The sequence below is a fragment of the Trachypithecus francoisi genome, unplaced genomic scaffold (genome assembly GCF_009764315.1).
Source record: "Trachypithecus francoisi isolate TF-2019V2 unplaced genomic scaffold, Tfra_2.0 Lachesis_group8, whole genome shotgun sequence".
Taxonomy (NCBI): Eukaryota; Metazoa; Chordata; class Mammalia; order Primates; family Cercopithecidae; genus Trachypithecus; species Trachypithecus francoisi.
The window spans coordinates 12,810,695-12,831,445 of NW_022681473.1; the positions used below are offsets into that span (position 1 = coordinate 12,810,695).

At 49.9% G+C, this 20,751-nt stretch overlaps 1 protein-coding gene across 2 annotated transcripts in view; it reads right to left on the bottom strand.

Annotated features, from left to right (window-relative positions):
• CD5 (CD5 molecule) overlaps positions 1 to 14,340 on the bottom strand; it is a 28,766-nt gene extending 14,426 nt beyond the window's left edge. For both annotated transcript variants that reach the window (XM_033207403.1, XM_033207404.1), the window contains exons 1-2: positions 14,125 to 14,340; positions 775 to 813 (exon numbers count right to left, since the gene is read on the bottom strand). In XM_033207403.1, the coding sequence (XP_033063294.1) occupies positions 775 to 813; positions 14,125 to 14,179 (94 nt within the window). In that variant the 5' untranslated portion in view covers positions 14,180 to 14,340. The remainder of the gene's footprint in view (positions 1 to 774; positions 814 to 14,124) is intronic.
• Between the last annotated feature and the right edge of the window lie 6,411 nt (positions 14,341 to 20,751).

Sequence of the window (20,751 nt, forward strand, 5' to 3'; positions counted from 1 at the left end):
GCCAGGATGTCAGTGCAGGGTCCAGGTCGTGCTTAGGGCCTGCTAAGGCTCCTGTCACTCCCTCTGGCTGCACAGTGGCATCTCAAGACCCTTCAGCCACAATTCTCCCCAGATACAGTCAGCCCGGTGTTATTCCAGTCAATGTGAAGGAGAGGTCTGTGGTGAAATGAGGGTGCAAACTGCTGGGTTAAAAAGTGTAATAATTTCTTAGCTGCAGGATTTCTCAGAGCCTTCACCAGGCCGGTGTACACTGTCAGTCTCCAGTGGGAGATGCGGTGTTGCCTGCTCTTTGTCCAACATGCTCCATGGAACCCTATTTGGGAAACAGTCTCTCTGACTAAAGTCCAACCTCTAAGGCTGGACATGCCACACACCTCACAATCAGTCTGCAGCCTCTCTCTGCAGACTCCCCTCTAAACATCTTTGACCATGGAGTGTCTGTCAGGATTGGGTAGGAAATAGGACTTTGCAAGGTGTATTTATGAGCTGGAATGTTTCCTGTGCATGGTGAGCGGGTCATAGTAATAATTATCATGAGATCTGGCATTTGTGGGTGATATATGGCTGTTGAGAGCACCCACCTGCATGTGAGCATCTTAAATGTGCAGTGTCTGCATCTATGTGCCTGTGTATATGCTGGGGTTCACTCTCTCCGTAGGGTGGGGTTCACTCTGGCAGAAGTGATGGCTTCATCGAGAGGTCCCCTATGGCCTGACGAAACCACAGCCCCACTCTCCCCCGCCCCAGGCCTTTCTCCATGTGGCTCTTCCTTACCTGGGTCATCCCAGCTGAGCCGTCCGAGGCAGGAAGCAACTGCAGAAAGGAGAGAGGAGGGTCAGGAAGTGAAGCCTCCCACCGTCTCCCTTCTCCCCAGCTCACCCGCCTACAGCCTGAGCAATGGCCCTTTCTGCCTCCCCCTATCCACACTCGTGGGTTTTAGGGACAGGAATTTTTGTACTCCAGGTTGGAACCCCTGAGTGATATGAATTCTATTTAGTGGGTTGCAACCATCGATTTTTTTTCTTCTTAAAAACCCATTGCTTTTAAAATGAACATACACGAAGTTGATTTTTCTTTACTGCATGATTCCGTGAATGTCACATATATAGATGTATGTGACCACCATCACAATCAAGGTATACACCAGTTCCATTACTCCCTACCTCAAATTCCCTCATGCTAACCTTTGTAATAATGTAACCATCAATTATTATTATTACTTTTTGAGGCAGAATCTCACTCTCCTCACCCAGGCTAGAGTGCAGTGGCATGATCACGGCTCACTGCAGCCTCAACCTCACTGGCTCAAAAGGATCCTCCCACCTCAGCCTCTTGAGTAGATAGGATTACAGGCGTGAGCCACCATACCTGGCTAATTTTTTTACAATTTTTTTTTAGAGATGGGGTCTTACTATGTTGTCCAGGCTGGTTTTGAACTCCCGGACTCAAGTGATCCTCATGCCTCAGTTTCCTGAAGTGCTGGGATTACAGGTGTGAGCCATGGCACCTGGGCCATCAATTTTTTTAAAAAAATGAAATGGAATAGAATAGAGAGGCCATGTACGGTGGCTTATGACTGTAATCCCAGCACTTAGGGGGGCCAAGGTGGGAGGACTGTTTGAGCCCAGGAGTTGGACCCTGCAGTGGGCTATGATCATGCCACAGCACTCTAGCCTGGGTAACAGAGTAAGACACTGTCTCAAAACCATAAAAATAAAATAAAAAAGAATGTCAGAACGCACTATACATTGTGAGGGTAAGGACCACTTTTTGTGCGTTGGGGGTTGCAATGTAAAAATGTCCTGTGTGTTGCTTCCTCTTGAAAAAGTTTGAGCTCCTTAGTTCTAGAGAATGGAGAAATGAGCCAGAAAAGGGCCGGGCGCCGTGGCTCATGGCTGTAATCCAAGCACTTTGGGAGGCCGAGGTGGGCGGATCACTTGAGGTCAGGAGTTTGAGACTGGCCCAGTCAATATGGTGAAACCCTGTCTCTACCACAAATGACAAAAATTAGCTCGACGTGATGGTGCATGCCTGTAATCCCAGCTCCTCGGGAGGCTGAGGCAGGAGAATTGCTTGAACCTGGAAGGTGGAGGCTGCAGTGAGCTGAGATTGCACCACTACATGGGAGAGTGAGATTCTGTCTTTAAAAGAAAAGAAAAAAAAAAAAAAAAAAGGAAAGAAAGAAATGAGCAAGAAAGGGAACCCAAGAGAACATTTGCTACTTTCCAGCATTCCCAAGGCAGAGTAAGAATGACAGCCACTTATCTTTAACAGCTACCCATTTCTGGTGAAGACGAAGCTCAAAGAGATGGCGGGACCTGCCCACAGTAGTGTAGCCAGCTAGTTGGCAAGGGAGCCGAGGCGACAGGCTCAGGGAACAGGGGTCTGCAGGGAACCAGCCTGCCTCCATATGGACCACGTGGAAGCTCTACCTCCTTGTAGCCCTGTCTCACTGTGGAGCGGGGGCAAAGTGGCCCACTGCAGGGCTCTCAGCAGAGCAGCAGCCGGCCAGCTCATCTGTGGCTGGGGAAGAGGTTTAATTTGGGTGATGACAAGGTGGAGTAGCAAGCTCACGTGACTTCAAAGCTTAACCTCTGTATTCACCACCTAGCATGATCAGTTAGGGTGCAGGTAGAGTATTTTGATTTCCATCTGTCTGACTTGGGTTTACTCTTGGATTTACGGCACTGGGTCAGGGAGACTGCTTTATATATTAATAGTGAAAGGCTGTGTTCAAATTGTTTGTGAGAAATTGTTGCTGGGTGTTAAAAAATAGGTGTGTTGAGCTGGGCCAGGGGCTCAAGGCTGTAGTCCCAGCTACTCAGCTGGCTGAGGCAGGAGGATCACTTGAGCTGAGGAGTTTGAGTCCAGCCTGGACAACATAGCAAGACCCCATCTCTTAAAAAATAGGTGTGCTTTGAAAAAGCTGTTCTTGCTTGAGTGTTCTCAAGCTGGTGGTTGAATTTTAAGGGGACGATGTGCCCCACAGTTCATCCTTGCCCCAGAATCAAGACTCTTCATAATGAAGTCATCATGGCCCTGTGGTAAGTTTCCCTTGAATCTGCAAGATCCTTTCACAGCTGTTGCTCTAGGAGTCACGGGCCTTGGAAGGGGAAGGTTATTCTCATCAACAGGGAAGTGTGCAGAGGTCTGTCTGGCCGGGGTGGAAAGGGATGGCCCAGTTGTCAATCATCTGATCAATTTTTTATTTTTATTTTTATTTTATTTATTTATTTATTTTTTGAGACGGAGTCTCGCTGTTTCGCCCAGGCTGGAGTGCAGTGGCGCGATCTCGGCTCACTGCAAGCTCCGCCTCCCGGGTTCCCGCCATTCTCCCGCCTCAGCCTCCGAGTAGCTGGGACTACAGGTGCCCGCCACCGCGCCCGGCTAGTTTTTTGTATTTTTAGTAGAGACGGGGTTTCACCGTGTTAGCCAGGAGGGTCTCGATCTCCTGACCTCGTGATCCACCCGCCTCGGCCTCCCAAAGTGCTGGGATTACAGGCTTGAGCCACCGCGCCCGGCCTTATTTTTTGAGACAGAGTCTTGCTCTCTTGCCCAGGTTGGAATGCAGTGCCATGAATTTGACTCACTATAACCTCTGCCTCCCTGGTTCAAGCAATTCTCCTGCCTCAACCTCCCAAGTAGCTGGGACTACAGACATGCACCACCACACCCAGCTAATTTTTGTACTTTTAGTAGAGACGAGGTTTCACTATGTTGGCCAGGCTGATCTTGAACTCCTGACCTCAGGTGATCCACCTGCCTCAGCCTCCCAAAGTGCTGGGATTATGAGCCACCACGCCCAACCAATCATCTGATTTATTGCAGTGGGCAGGGCAGCCTCAGGAGGCCATTGGGAAGATGTCCAGCTAGCGAGAGAGATCAGGAGGGAGGCCCTTTTGCTCTGCCCTCACCTCTCACTCCTGACTTCTCATTCCCACCTCCCTCTCATCCCAGCTGCCCATTAGAAGCAGGGCAGTCCGCCTTGAAAGAGTCATCCCTCTGGCTAAGTCTCGAGGGCTAAGGCAGCTTGAAGTGCCGCCTGGGGGGAGTGGGAGTCCGCAGATCTGCCCTTCAGTGCTACATAGTTCAGGATGGGTTTTCAGTCACCGATAACTTTCTACTGCTCCAGTTCTGAGTATCAGCTCTGCCACTTCCTGCCTATAGAGTCTGGGGAGCACGTCTGTCCTGTCTTTATGCCTCCGAGCCTTGATTTCCTCACTCATAGCATGAGGATGAGCATGGGACTAGCCTTCTAGAGCTGTTGTGAAGACGAGATGAGTTAATCGGCATAAAGGGCTTAGCTCCGTGCCTTCCTGGCCTGTGTTCGGTGCTCAGAGCTGGTGCTACTGGTCTGCAGAGTAGGCTGGGCTGGGGGATGCTGTGCCCAGGGCGGCAGACCCTCGGGGAGCTTTCCCAGTGGGAAGATTCCCTGTCCAGGAGCACAGAGAGCCAGACCATGGGGCTCACCACTTCTTTCTTCTAACTTGGAAACTTTGCGCAGACGGTCCAGACTTAGGGTGTTTTATGACTTTTCAAATTTGCAATGGGTTTATTGGGGTATTAAATGATTTTTGACTTAGGATGTTTTCAGCTTACAATGGGTTTATATGAGAGGTAACCCCACTGTAGGTCAAGGAGCATCTCTGTTTCCTGAGTCGTCATACTCAATGTTCATTATTAACAGCAGCTGCCAACTGTTGAGCACCTGCTGCATCCTTAGCCCTCGGGATGTTCATCATAGATATTGTTGTTAGTCTTCCACACAGCCCCATCACGAGAGTTGAGTATGTTCCTGGTATAAATGTCAGGAGAGGGCAAATGCCCTGTCCCGGGTGATACGGCTGGCAGGTGGAGTCGAACCATGTGTCTGACTCCAAAACCCATGCTCTCTGCTCCCAGCCACCCAATTGCTCCTCCGGAGTGCCAGGTTTGGAGATGCAGAGATGGACACCCCTGGATCTGACCTGGAAGCGCTCGTGCAGTCAGACCCTGAAGGCCTGGGGACAGGGACCGGGCCTGACAATCTTGGTATATTCTACACAGAATAGCCTAGGCCTTTCTCAGAGAACGTTCTTGGGAAAGACTGAACAAACTGGAAAACCAATTGAAATTCTTTAAAAAAATGCTCTAACAAATGCTTTAATAAAAAAGATATTTATGCGTTCTAGAGCATCATCCTGGAACCTTCCTCTGGGTGCCTGTCTGGTCCCCAGATGAGCAGCACTTCCTCTCTTCTCCTTCTGTCTCTATCACTGTCACCATCACCATCACCGTCACCATCATCATCACCGTCACCATCACCATCACCGTTACCATCATCATCACCATCACCATCACTGTTACCATCATCACCATCACTGTCACCATCATCATCATCATTACTGTTACCATCATCACCATCACTGTCACCATCATCATCACCATCACTGTCACCATCACCATCAACATCATTATCACCATCACCATCAACATCACCATCACCATCACCATCATCATCACCATCACCATTGACATCATCATCACCATCACCATCACCGTTACCATCATCATCACCATCACCGTCAACATCATCATCACCATCACTGTCAACATCATCATCACCATCACTGTCACCATCATCATCACCATCACCGTCAACATCATCATCACCATCACTGTCACCATCATCATCACCGTCGCCATCATCACCATCACTGTCACCATCACCAACATTTTAAAAGTTTTCACTCTTCTGGGTTTTTTACACGTTAACTCTCCCAGTCCTCACTCCAATGCTATGAAGTAGGTACTATTATTTTGGTCCCGATTTTACAGACCAGGAAACTGAGAGGGGTTAAATGACTTGTCCAAGCAGCTAATGAGTGCTGGGGCCCAAACTCTACCCTAGCCATCTGGCACCGAGTCTGAGCTTTTGCCAGTGAGGCCCAAACTGCCTCCCTTCACTCCAGCAGGAAGCCCATGATGGCCTGCCCCAGGTTTCATGGATTCCTGCATGGCCCTGGTGTGCAATCCTGATCAAAGGGAATGAACTTGTGATACCATTCAGTCAGTAAAACATACAGTGGGAAGACTTAGCTATGAATGTGCTGTGTGACCTTGGCAAGTCACTCAACCTCTGTGGGCTCAGTTTCTTAATCTGTAAAGTAAGGAAGTTAGATTCCACAATCCCTCACCTTCCCCCTGGTTCAAACACCTACGATCTCTAATCTTTAGCTCCTGATGGATTTCAGTGGCTGTTGGAGAAGGGCAGTGAGATGGGCAGCTGACTTGGAAGCTTCCTGAGTGTGTAGTGTATATTCTTTCTGCCTGTCCATGAATGTGTTCAGGGTTTTTTTGTTTGCTTGTTTGCTAGTTTGTTTTTCACTTATAATTTAGGGAGCAGAATGAACATTGAGGTTTTGAGGGTCCACAACCTATTTTCATTTTTTAGTTGCTTCTCACAGGGGTCAGACCAGCACCCTCCTTCCCCTGAGCCCTGCAGTCTGTGTTCAGGGTCTCCCTGACCCCTCTGGGGAGTCTACAGCTTACTCCTGCGCCATCCTTTCTAGCCTCAAGAAGCCCGAGGCTCCTGCTGTTGCCAAAGCTGTGGACAGAATCCCTGACACTCGAGACCAGGAGGCTTCCCGAGGCCTGAAAGCACTATACCGTTTCCTTATCCACCAGCCACACTGAGCAACTGGGGCTACGGATGAGAATTCTCTGAAGACCGCTTCCTTCTCCTGCCCACCTCCCCTTGGAGCTCTCACAATTTAGGGCCTGGACTGGGCAAACCCAGGCAAAACTCAGGGCCAAAGAAGTTAGAAGGTTTATCACACCCCTGGGGCCCCTGTCTCTTGTCTTTGCATTGGCAGAGACAATATTTTTGTCCCTGCCTGCCCTGAGGTCTTGGTGAGGATTTGATGCATTCCCGAAAGCAGCTCCAAGACATTTATATCCGCCTCCCCATCCCTCTCGTTCCTCTTGCCCCTACAGTATCCAGGGTGATTCTCACTTTGGCTCTCGTTATGGCATCCCATGAGTTTTATTTGCGCTGCACAGTGTCTAAAATTTTTTGAGCCAATTTTTAAAAAAAGGTTTCTTTTAATTTTGTTTTGCTTTTTAAACAAATTTCAAGATCCAGGTGTTTTTGAAAAATAGGACATCCTGGTTCCACTGGCTGCGCCTCTGGCGGCCCCAGGCAGTGGCGGTGGCCCTTGCCTTCTGTTTTGTCAACGCCTTGCTGGCACCGTACGGTCGCCATGTGTCTGGAGAGCCCGGGCTTCAAACACACGGCAGTGTCTACCGCGAAACATATACAATTTCACACTAAGTGGGATGCGTCAAGATTATAAATAGCCTCCCGTTCGTTCAGGTCAGGATTTGCACCAAATGCATTTGCCAGAAACTTACAAATGTTTTTTGGGCTTTGGGATTACAGATGAATATTGTTGACTTCCATGATGGGTCCCAGTTTACAGAGGAGGAGGCCGTCGTGGTGCACGGGAGTGAGGGCTTGGCACGGCCAGAATTCAGCCCAGGGCGGCTGGCTTCGTGACCTGCCCTCCTGGCCCCTGCCTCTGGCTCACTCCTAGGTCCTGCGTGGACCCTTCGGGATTTGTCTCTGACGCCCCTGAACCCTGGGAAATGGAGGCAAGAGTGTGGCCTGCTTAGGGTTCTGCAGGCACCCGGATTCACAGGGAGGGGCCTGTGATAATGACCGATGGTAATAAAATGACGGCATCCTTACCCTGTGCAGACCCCAGGATGAGGATTTTTCACAGAAGACCCCATTTCCTCCTGGAGCCTCAGGACAGGGAGCTATCACCAGTTTGTTTCACAGATAAGAAACCTACGACTGATTTAGTGTAGTTTGCAAGTCAGGTGTTCCCTTTTTCCCGTAAACATGATTGCTTCTAACAGTCCACAGACCGCTCCATGCTACAGCCATCGATGTCCATCAAATACAGTAGCTCTGCCTGTGCTCTGGGGAGGATTCTGGATCTTCCTTGAATCCTCTATGCTGGCTGAGTTGAAAGGCCAGAAGCCCCTCTTTTTCTGAAAAGACAGTCATCTGTGGAGTTGGAGCCGTGTCAGGGCTTTAGGGAAACGAAGATCGTGAAGGACCAAAATTCCCTTTCTTGGGTTGCGCACAGATGAAATGATTGGTTTATGATTAGGCGGCTTTTATGTGCAAAACACATACAGAATCACACTGGGCTGAAACCAGGAGAGGCCTGGGAATGGAGCCCGCAGGAAGGAACAGCAGATTCAGGTCTCTAATCTGGCTCACCCAGGGCCTGTCCCAGTGAGCGGACAGTGGGTCGTGGGCAGAATGACCTTTGCTGTTGGAATTGTTATTTCTCTCTCGCGCTAGTGGTCTGCTGTTGCATGAGTTTCGCACCATATACGGTGTCTCTGCTGTCACAGTGACAAGCCTTTGGTTTTGTTTAGAGCTTTACCTACCCCAGGCTCTCTCATGCTCTAGGCTCGTTCTTTCTACCCACAGCCCTGTGAAGAAGGGACCATGCTCACCCCCATTTTCAGATCAGGAAACCGAGGTTCAGAGAGGCTGAGTGACTTGCCCAAGGTCACACAGCTAGCTGGTGGTAGAGTCAGGAGAGAAACCCTGTCTCCATCACCTGACAGGGCCTGTGGGAGTCTACCCCAGGGAGGCCCCAGAGCCTGCTTTTCTGGAGTGCAGATGGGGGAACTGGGGCCAGAAGGAGGGAGGGGTTCATTCCAGATGCCTCTGTGGGAGTCTGTGGCAGTGCATGGGACCCCTGTCGTCTCTGCAGACTGCCACCACCCATTTCCTACGCTATTCCTACCATACCTGTCCCCCGGAGAGGAGTATTAGGGTCCCTCTGGACACCATGAAAGCCAGGCCTTGAAAGGTACATGTTGATGATGATGCTGCTGATCACAGTGATAGTGACAGTTATAGAGGAAGTGATCCAGGCCCACAATCTCTTATCTGCAATTCAAAATCCAAAATCTACAAGTCTTGTTCTAACACATTTGGTGGGAGGGTGTTTGCTGTCTTCACATTCCTCTAAGTGTGCAAATTCATGTTTCACTGTGGACATGGGAATGTGTTGAACGCAGGGTGCTGCCCCAGGCCTCACTGTGTGTGTTAAGAGCGCACAGTATGTATACAGTATTTCCTTCTACAATCTGAACCTTCTGAATTTCCAAACGCATCTGGCCCGGGGTTCAAGATGCACTTGAGGACCTGGAGAGGTGAGAGTTACGCTCACCTCTCTGCTCCTGTGTGGCTCGCCAGTGCATGGGAGAAACAGCCCAAGTCCTTAGGGGGGCCTCTGTGGCCCTCGTGGCTGCCTCATGGACCCCCTCACTGACCTGTGACTGGACACCCCTCTGCCTGCAACGCTCCTCCTCAGGTCCCACACGGTGGGCTCACTCCCTTCTTTCAAACATTGACTCAAATATCATCTTCTCATGAGAACCGCTGAATCCTCCCTAGGTACAACACACCCCACCAAGGCTTCCGGTCCCAGCCCTCCTCTAGCTGTCTGTCTCCACACCTCTCATGACCATGTAGTATTCGCATCATCACTAGCTTGGCTTGTCTCTTGTCTGTCTCCCCATCACACCCTATTATGCCAGATGCACCAGGGCAGGGATTTCCACTGTTTTGTTCACTGCTGTGTCTTCGGCACTTAGAACAGTGTCTGGCACATAGTAGGTGTTCAGTCCATATGTAGTCTCTGAATAAACCCGATGTAATGATTGCAGTGATCTTTTGAGTTGGGCACAGCAAGGAACCCCTATTTTTATAGATGAGACCCTGAGAGATGTTCACTTGTGGGTGGCCAAGCAGAAATCAAACTAGGTCAGCATTGCTCCAAAGCTCCCCTCCACAGGGCTGTGCACATCTGTGTTCACAGGCACACACAGCACATGTGCACATGGACACACACAGTAGATGTTCAATCAATTTCTCACACACACACACACACAGAGTAGATGTTCAATCAACTTCACATACACACACAGACACAGTAGTTGTTCAATTTCACACACACAAACACACACAGAGCAGATGTTCAATTTCACACACACAGTAGTTCAATCAGTTTCTCACACGCACACACACACACACAGTAGATGTTCAATCAATTTCTCTCTCACACACACACACAGACACACACACACATACACACATACACACACAGAGCAGATGTTCAATCAGTTTTGTCAGGTTGAGCTGAATTTGCTGCCTGGTCACTGCAGGGAAAACCCCTCTGAACTGGTGGCGACAGAGTGACCAGGAAGGCCAGTGCCAGCCCCTGGGCCCCCAGGTCCCTTCATTCCCTGCTGGAGGTGGGGAGCTCTGGGTCTTCAAGTGAGCTTCCCTCACCCAGCCTGGGACTCTGCTCCAGTAGGAGCCCCACGCTCTCAGGCCTGTCCTTTCCTCTTGCCTTTGCCCTACCATCCGCTGTGCTTGGGACCCTCTTCCCTTTTTTCTCTGCCTGGCTGGCTCCATCCCTCATTCAGGTCTCAGATTCTCAGATGAGACCTCGCGTCCTTAGAGAGGCCCTCTCTGCCTGCCCAGCCAAAGGGATGTCCTCCTAGTGTAGACTGTATTGTGCCCGAGGCACTTGCTGATCCCCGCCTTGCACTCAGTATTTCAAAATGTGTAAATATTTCAGGTGCCTTTTTTTTTTTTTTTTTTTGAGATGGAGTCTTGCTCTGTTGCCCAGGCTGGAGTGCAATGGTGCGATCTCAGCTCACTGCAACCTCTGCCTCCCAGGTTCAAGCAATTCTCCTGCCTCAGCCTCCTGAGTAGCTGGGATTATAGGTGCGTGCCACCCTGCCCAGCTAATTTTTATATTTTTAGTAGAGATGAGGTTTCACCATGTTGGCCAGCCTAGTCTTGAACTTCTGACCTCAGGTGATCCACCAACCTTGGCCTCCCAAAGTGCTGGGATTACAGGCATGAGCTTGCTTACTTGTGTTCTCTAACAGGTCTCCTGTTAGCTGGTCAGATCCTTGAGGGCAGGGACTCCTGCCTTGGTCTCTGTATCCCCAGTGTTTTGCACAGAGCCGGATGCACAGGAGATGCTCAATAATATTTGTAGATGAATAAATGAATGAATTAGTGAATAAATAGCCTGTGCAAGAGGATTGAGGGGTAGAGAGATTGATGGCCGTGCAGGCCTCTGGCAAGACCCTTCTCCCCATTGGCTCCTACCTCGCTTTGTTTCTTGCTGACCCTGGTAATAATAATAATAATAATAATAATAGTTATTGCTGTTATTATTGTTTATTGAGTACTTACTATACTATATGCCAGGATTGTACTCAAGCTCTGTGTGCATTGATGCATTACATCCTTATAAGCCTCTATGAGGTACTGTTGTACCCACTTTACAGATGAGGAAACTGAGGCTTACAGAACTAGTCCAAGATCGCCCAGTTGGTAAGTGGCAGACTGGAATTCGAACTACAGAGTCCATGACTTTCCCATGTCCCAATGCTGGCTTTTAGAGTCGCATCGGCTGTGCCCGTCAGGGACGTGCAGTTGTCAGAGCCGCCTCCCCACCTCACTGCCTGCAGCTGTCCAGGCAGACTAGGGCTGAGAGGGGAGTAGCTGTGGGAAGCCCTGGCCTGTCACGAGCACCCAGACATGCTGAGGGCATCTTCATGCCTCAGGGTCCAAAGGTCCCCAAGCCCCGATGCCAGCCAGGAGGCTGTGGTGTCCCCAGGGCTCTGGCATTGCGGCATCTCTCCTTGGAATGGCTCAAAGGGTGCTTGCACTGTTTGACTCCAGCCCCAGCCCTGGTCCTTGGTGTCCCCAGCTCTAGTGGCTGTATCTGTGCTGGTGGAGGTTGTGTCCTGGGGCCATTTTCCCACAGGGGAGTGGCCTTCCCTTTGGTGGCCTTCCCTTTTAGCTAAGGGTACAGGGAGGGGCCTCTGTGAAGGCAGGAATGCTGGGCTGGGGGCGGCTCAGCTCTGCACCAGCTGCTGCACTCTGGGTTTGCACTTGGCCTTCCTGGGCCTCGCTTTTCCCCACTGTAAAAGGGGGCCAATGGGCCCACCTACTTCATTGGCTGCTGTGAAGCTTGCAGCAGAAAATGGCTTTAAAAGTGCTTTGTAAGCAGTGACGCACTGAAAAATGGGAATGCTTGGTACCCACCGGCTCACTCAGACGCTGGGAACTGCCTATTCCTGGGTTCCAGCTGGTCCCCATACTGGGGGTGAAGGGGCTACCTCCAAGTCTTCCTGACTCTGGCCTGTGTTGGGCCAGGGAACTTGCCTGGTCCCATCAGGAGCCTCACCCATGATGGGATTCAGGTGGGAGGGCCCTAGAGCAGGACATGGGCTCCCAAACTTGGCTGGGAGCCTCCCTATCTCAATGGAGTCTGAGGCCAGAGGTGAGGAGCAGGTGCGGGGGGTTAAGGGCCTGGTCCCTCCTCAGCAGGGTCCCCGAAGCCAGCCAGGGGTCTGTCTCTAGGCCTCTTACTTTGGGACAGAAGGCATTTTGTACCTGTTGTTGTTACATGTGAGAAGAGCCATGTGAACATGTGTGCACAGGTGCCATTGTCACACGTTGGGGAGATAATCCTGCATTTGGAGGCCACGTTGTACTCATGAAAGCACATGCACACAGTTCTCACACACATGCGCACAGACACACACACAGACTCACACATTCCCACACACACAGTTCTCACACACATGAACACAGACTCACACACACAGACTCACACACACACAGACTCACACATTCCCCCACACACAGTTCTTACACACATGCGCACAGACTCACACAGACTCACACATTCCCCCACACACAGTTCTCACACATATGCGCACAGACTCACAGACTCACACACACAGACACACACAGACTCACACATTCCCCCACACACAGTTGTCACACACATGAACACAGACTTACACACATAGACTCACAGACACACACACAGACTCACACATTCCCCCACACACATTTCTCACACACATGAACACAGACTCACACACACAGACTCACACATTCCCCCATGCACAGTTCTCACACACACGAACACAGACTCACACACACACAGACTCACACACACACAGATTCACACACAGACTCACACAGACTCACACATTCCCCCATGCACATTTCTCACACACATGAACACAGACTCTCACACACACATTCCCCCCACACAGTTCTCACACACATGCACACAGACTCATACACACACACATTCCCCCACACTTAAACCTGCACACCCAGCTTCCCTAGGAGGCTGCCGAGGCTCCGTGCTCAGGCAGGCAAGGCCTCCAGACCCTCTCCCTGCCAGTCTGGAAGCTGCTCGCATCCTCTGGTTTCCAGCCTGGAGTCACGTACCTCTGTCACCCTGCCAGACCTTCCAAATCCTCAGGAAGTGGTCAGGTCTCATCCAGTTCACACCCCAACCCCCACATTTCATAAATGGGGAGATCAAGGCCTGGAGAGGCTTGGGGACCTATCTGAGGTCACAGCGTCGGGCTTACAACCCAGGGCTCGAGTGAAAGCAGGCCCAGAGTGTACTCATCCCAGCCAGCCTGGCTGGGCCGCTCTGGGACTGACCCAGAACTGAGTGTGAGAGGGCCTAGGACTTCCGCTTTGAGTCCTTGACATTTGCTCAGACATTGTCCTCAGAGGCGGCTGCACCCTCCCTTTGCCCACTCTCTGTCCAGAGCATCATCAGAGCTGCTTCAGAGACGGCGTTTCCATGTCTCTGGAGGCCACCAAGTAAAGGCTGGGCTGTCAGTGGGGACCCTGAAGAGGGAGGCCTGTATGCGCTGCTAAAATCCAACTCAGCCTAGGAATCAGGTTGTCTGGGCCCCATCGGATGCGGGTCCCCCCTGCAGTCTCTCTTGCACTGGAAGGGTAAAGCAAGGCTCTCAACAGCGCAGGAGAGAGGCAAGCTTGTGCTCCTGGTGGGTGGGACATGCAGGGCAGAGGGCCAAGTTGCAGCTGGGCAGTGGGGGCAGGCCAGGATCCCAGTGGCCCCAAATCTCCACAACGCTCCAGAGGGGTGACATGTGGACCCCAGAGTCAGCCTTGGGTAAAACTGGGATCTCCTTCCTTGCCCTGGAGCGAGCCCGGGTGTTCGCAGGACACCCGGAAGGGGTACTCACCCAGCATTCCCAGCAGGTACAAGGTAGCCAGCGGTTGCGGAGACCCCATGGGCATGGTCTCTGGCCTTCTCTTGCCTCAGCTTGGGTAGCTCAGCACTGCAGGTGAGGATGTCTGGCCCGGTGTCTCGCTCTCAGGGAGGGAGAGGGCGGGGCGGCATGCTCAGGGAGGGGTGGGACGGGGAGCAGGCAGTGTGGGGCCTGCGTCACCCATGTTTGAAGTTGAACTGTCAACTTCCTCCTGGCAAAACCACCTGCCCCTGTTTGAATGGCAGCCCTGGCCTCTGCCAGCTTCCTGCCTAAGGTACCTGGGGCTGGGGCAGTGCTCTCGGCCACCCCCACACAGGACAAGGCCACGCATCCTGGAGGGACAGGGCTGCAGGGAGTGGGGACCCTGAAGGGGTTATGGAGGGTGAAGGCCTGGCTGCAGCTGAGGGCTGGGCTGAGGACAGGCGTCCCTGAGGCACGGGTCTGGGTGGGGAGAGGCGGGAAGTGGGCAGCATGATGCCAGTTCTTGCTGCAGACTCCAGTGAAAGCTGAAACCAAAACCTCCATATCTCCTTTGTGAGGGATGAGGTTGGAAGTTTGAGGTGACTTTCCACAGGTGGTGTTTTCCTAGCAGATACAAGAGATGGCTCTGTCATGAATGATGGGCTTGTGCCAGTGTGTGTGTGTGCATGTGTGTGTATGTGTGTAGAGAGAGCGATCTCCATGTTGACTTGTGTGATCTCTGTGTTGTATGTGATCTCTGTGCTGTGTGTGTGATCTCCATGTTGAGGTGTATATGTGAGCTCCATGTTGATGTGTGTGATTTCCGTGTTGCATGTGTGTGATCTTCATGTTGATGTGTGTGAATGTGATCTCCATGTTGATGTGTGTGTGTGTAATCTCCATGTTGACGTGTATGTGATTTCCAGGTTGTGTGTGTGTGATCTCCACGTTGACTTGTGTGATCTCTGTGTTGTGTGTGTGATCTCCATGTTAGGGTGTATGTATGAGCTCCATGTTGATGTGTGTGTAATCCTCGTTTGATATATGTGTGTGTGATCTCCATGTTGATGTGTGTGAATGCGATCTCCATGTTGATGTGTGTGAATGTGATCTCCATGTTGATGTGTGTGTGTGATCTCCATATTGATGTGTGTGTGTGATCTCCATATTGATGTGTGTGTGATCTCCATGTTGATGTGTGTGTGTGAGCTCCATGTTGATGTGTGTGAATGCGATCTCCATGTTGATGTGTGTGTGTGTGATCTCCATGTTAATGTGTGTGTGTGATCTCCATATTGATGTGTGTGATCTCCATGTTGTGTGTGTGATCTCCATGTTGATGTGTGTGTGTGATTTCCATGTTGATGTGTGTGTGTGATCTCCATGTTGAAGTGTGTGAATGCGATCTCCATGTTGATGTGTGTGAATGTGATCTTCATGTTGATGTGTGTGTGTGAGATCTCCATGTTGATGTGTGTGTGATCTCCGTATTGATGTGTGTGTGTGATCTCCATGTTGATGTGTGTGTGTGATCTCCATGTTGATGTGTGTGAATGCAATCTCCATGTTGATGTGTGTGAATGCGATCTCTGTGTTGATGTCTGTGAATGTGATCTCCATGTTGATATGTGTGATTTCCATGTTGATGTGTGTGAATGTGATTTCCATGTTGATGTGTGTGTGTGATTTCCATGTTGATGTGTGTGATTTCCATGTTGATGTGTGTGTGATCTCCATGTTGATGTGTGGGAATGCGATCTCCATGTTCATGTCTGTGAATGTGATTTCCTTGTTGATATGTGTGAATGTGATCTCCATGTTGATGTGTGTAATTTCCATATTGATGTGTGTGAGTGATTTCCATGTTGATGTGTGTGAGTGATTTCCATGTTGATGTGTGTGTAATCTCCATGTTGATGTGTGTGTGTGATCTCCACGTTGTGTGTGTGATTTCCATGTTGATGTGTGTGTGTGATTTCCATGTTGATGTGTGTGTGTGTGATCTCCATGTTGACTTGTGTGATCTCCATGTTGTGTGTGTGATTGCTATCTTGGGGTGTATGTGTGAGCTCCATGTTGATGTGTGTGTAATCCCCATTTGATATGTGCGCATGTGATTTCCATATTGATGTGTGTGATCTCCGTGTTGATGTGTGATCTCTGTGTTGGTGTGTGGGTGTGTATGTGAGCTCCGTGTCCCTGTTGCTCTTGGAGGGTCTGGAATCAACCCCCTTGAAGAAGAGGCAGGGTCTCTGCAAAGAAGATAGGGAAGCCTGGGGCCGGGGAAAGGCCATGTGTTTCCCTGGGCTGGGCTGGGTTCCATTTTTTCCTCACATCCTTTGTGCTCCCAGACGAGAAAGCTCCTGGCTCCTGGGGATTCCTGTACTCTGGGCCACCCCAGGCAGGTGGGAAGCAGTTCAAGGATGTGATCACTGGTCCAGGTCCACCAGGGCCAGGGGCATCCCCCTCCCTGGGCTGGAGAAGCTGGCTTGGTGATGCATCCACTTAGATTCCACTTAGACCTATAGCAGGACAAGCCACAGACAAAACCCCTCAGACACCGAGTTAAAGAAGGAAGAGGTTTATTCGGTCGGGAGCATCAGCAAGACTTCTGTCTCAAGAGCCGAGCTCCCTGAGTGAGCAATTCCTGCCCCTTTTAAGGGCTCACAACTCTAAGGGGGTCTGCTTGAGAGGGTCGTGATCGATTGTGCAAGCAGGGGGTATGTGACTGGGGGCTGCATGCACTGGTAATTAGAATGGAACAGAATAGGACAGGGATTTTTAAGTACTTTTCTATACAATGTCTGTAATCTATAGATAACATAACCAATTAGGTCAGGAGTCGATCTTCAACTACCAGGCCCAGGTGTGGCGCCAGGCTGTCTGCTTGTGGATTTCATGTCTGCCTTTTAGTTTTTACTTCTGTCTTTGGAGGCAGAAATTGGGCATAAGACAATATGAGGGGTGGTCTCCTCCCTTTTCCCCCCTCCTTAGAGAATCTCACTTATTAGTGGGAGTTCTCACTTTCATTTTCACTACCCATGTGTTCTTGCAAGACAGATCGATAGTGATTCACATAGTACACTTGTGCTGAGGCATTTTGGTGAACTAAGGTAGTGATGAAGCTTTTTATCATTTGAAGAAGTACAGGGAGCAAACAAGGGAGCAGTAAGCAGGTTCCTATTACTATTAAAATTCCTATTATAAGAGTTTTAAATCCTCGTAGCGCTGGGAACCATTTTCCAAACATGGCCCCATGATCAAATCCATGCCATACTTGCATGGGCACGTGTGCCAGTTTTGTCATATTTCTAACTATGTCTTCAACTACTTGCCCTTGATCATCTATTTGTAGACAGCAAGTAGTAAGGTTAAATTTCCTACAGACCCCTCCTTCAGCTGCTAGCAAGTAGCTAAGAGCCAATCTATTTTGATAGATACCATTTCTCCACTGAGTTTCTTGCCGGGTCAGAATAGTCAAGGCTCTGCTGGTTTTATTAGTGATTATTTCTAAGACAGCTTGTAACCATATGATTTGGTTGATCATGTAAATGGGGGTCTGGTATCCCCACAAGCCTTGTTGTGCCCAAGTAGCAGGCCCATAATATTGTATGACTCTCTCAGGGGGCCATTCATCATCTTTCCAATTTCCTATAGCTATGCTTCTCTTTTCACAGGAAGCATAGACAGGGAAGCCCAGGAGTTTGCCTGTTTTTATGGGCAGTAGGAAGAAAGACAGTTTAATAGCACCAATAACACAACTACCTGCCCACTGGTCAGGTAATTTGGCATAAGCTCTATGCCCACATATCCAGTCTAATCCAGTGGGGGCTGTCCAGTCCCAGTGGGACTGCGGGTCAGTCCACACAGTTTACAACTTTGGGAATTTACTAAATGGATTCTTCTCTGTGTGATTTGAACTCCACCAAGTGACTGTTTTTGTGGTACCATTATACAGTTGCTGACCCAGACAACTAAGTCATCCTATGGGGTGAGTGAATTCTTTTCCTTCTCTAGCTATGCAATATTGTCCAATAATTGAGGCTTTTAGGACTCAGAAATTATCAGGGTGATTCTTTTGAACTGGGAATTCATCAGGAACTAGGTCTGTAGGTACTAATTCTCGGGTTTCCCATGGCCATTGATTTCCCATTACAGTTCCTCCACATACATAACATGAAGTGACATTGAGAGACTAGGCTACATGCTTGGCTAATTGCAAAAACAAATTTCTTGTTTTTCCTGGAATTTCTGGTACTGGCACATTTAGTTCATCATAGAAAGCTTGAAACACTGGCTCAGGAGAGCGTTTGTAAACTTCTCCTTGGACCAAGTCCTGTACTGGCCAGTAGTCCTTGGTCCCTGGCTTAGGGAACAGGCAGAGGGGGGTGTTCCATGGAGACTGGCAAGGAACTATAATTCCATAGGCTTTCGAGCACCTGAGATGAACCTGGATTCCTTCAAGAGCTTCTCTGGGAACCAGATACTGCTTTTGTCTAATTGGTTGGGCCCCAGGCTTAACTTCTATGAGTATGGGGGCTTGGTTGACTGCCAGTCCCAGAGGATTATCCTCTGTCCATACTTGGGGCCGTCACTTAGCTAGAGCTGGTTTTATCTCTTGGCCTGGCTCAATTAGAAAAAGTCTCCATTCTTCTTCCTGGGGGACCGTAAAGGCCATGATAACTCCTGTTCCCGGTAAGTTTAGCAGTAAAGAGCCCTGCTTTGTAAAGGAGATGGTGGCTTTCAGCTTGCTAAGCAAGTCTCTTCCCAGCAAGGGCAAGGGACGGTCAGGCATGTACAAGAACTGGTGAACTATCTCATGTCCCTGCACCGAGCAGGTCTGTGGTAGACAGAAAGCCTGCTTAGTGGAAACTCCTGTTGCTCCGATTATATCAATGGTTTTCTTGGATAAGCGGTGACCAGGGTGGTCACTACTGAATGTTCAGCACCAGTATCGACAAAAAACTTAATGTCCTTGCCCCCAGTTGTAATCCTGAGCGTGGATTCCTTGGGGGCACTTGAGCCGGGTCTCCTTCAGTCCAATAGCCCTTCAGCCAGATTGAACAAAGCTCCCTCGTCTTTATCTGAGGTCTTTTGTTCTGCATCACCTTGATTTTCCTTCAGTTGGGGACACTTATCTTTCCAATGTCCCACTTCCTTACAATAGGCACATTGGTTACGTTGCAAGCGTGGGTGATTAGACTGGGTATTCGTCCCAGAACCCCCCTTTCCCTCTCCTTCCGGGGGAATTCTTGTAATGGACGTGGCCAGTAAGTCGGCGTTTCACCTAGCCTGGCGTTCGCCTTCCTTACAACTTTCTCTGCGGCTTGTTGCATCTCTATTCACAAACACTTGATTGGCCATTTCAAGTAACCGTGAGGTATTCATACCTGCAAACCCAGCCTGTTTCTGCAATTTTCTCCAGATATCTTCTGCACTTTGACTAACTAAGGCCATGCTAATCATGCGCTGATTTTCAGGGCTATCTGGATCAAAAGGAGTGTACATACGGTAAGCCTCACACAGTCTTTCAGAGAATTGCGCTGGACTCTCCTCTTTTCCTTGGATGACCTCACAGACCTTATTTATATTTGTAGCCTTTTGAGCCCCTTTCTTTAGACCTTCTATTAATGCCTCACAGTACTGTCTTAGCCTCTCCATGTCTGGTCGCATTGAGGGTGCTGACTTCCCTCAGTGGGTGGGAGTGAGGACCTTCCTTAACTAACTGTCCCTTTGCTACTAGTACTGCTGCTGCCTGTCCTCTTAACCCCTGTGGGGGGTTCAAAACTAGCTGTAACCAAGAATCTATATATGGGAACTGATCTGGGTGCCCTGGCTTACAGGTTACCCTGTGCCATACCTTTGAGACAAGGGACCTGTCCAGGCTTCCTTCTGATGGCCAACCCACCTCTAATGCTGGCCAGTCTATCTCACACAAAGTTCTAAGTTTTCCTGGTATTATAGTGACTCCATAGTCTCCCTTAAATCCCTTTTTGAAAATTTTCAGCATAGTTCCTAGTGGGGTGGGCTTACTTTGTGCCTGACCCATGTTTCCTTGAGACAAAATGCCACGCTCACACCACACACACACACCACAAAACAAAGAACGGGTAAAAAGGGCACATACACACTTTTACAGTTTACACCAAACCAGAATCAAAACCAAAGTCAAAGTATCAAGAAATCCAAGCCAGGTCAAAACGAAAACCAAAGTATCAAGCAATCCAATTCAAGTCGAAAACAAAAACCAAAGTGCCGGTACAGGCACACCGTGGGTGATCAGGCCCTGCTGCCACTCAAATGGAGTGGGCAAGTTCCAGAGACTAGTCTTACCAAGTTTCAGTTGTCTGGACTCCAAGTGCCAGTTCCTTCCTGGTGTTCGGTCACTGCATTGATCCTCCACAGAGGCCTGCCACGCGCTGCTCTGGCGAGGCGTTCCACTGGGGCAATTGCGTACCCGGCAGCGCGCTCAGGATCCGCGTTGCTCAAGCTGGCCGGAGTCCCCGACAGGGATGCTCCACAGGGCAGGCCTAAGCCGCCTAAGGGGCTACCTCGACTGTCCATTAATCACCTCGCTTCCTGGTCAGGGAACCAAGAAATGTAGCAGGACAAGCCACAGACAAACCCCTTGGACACCGA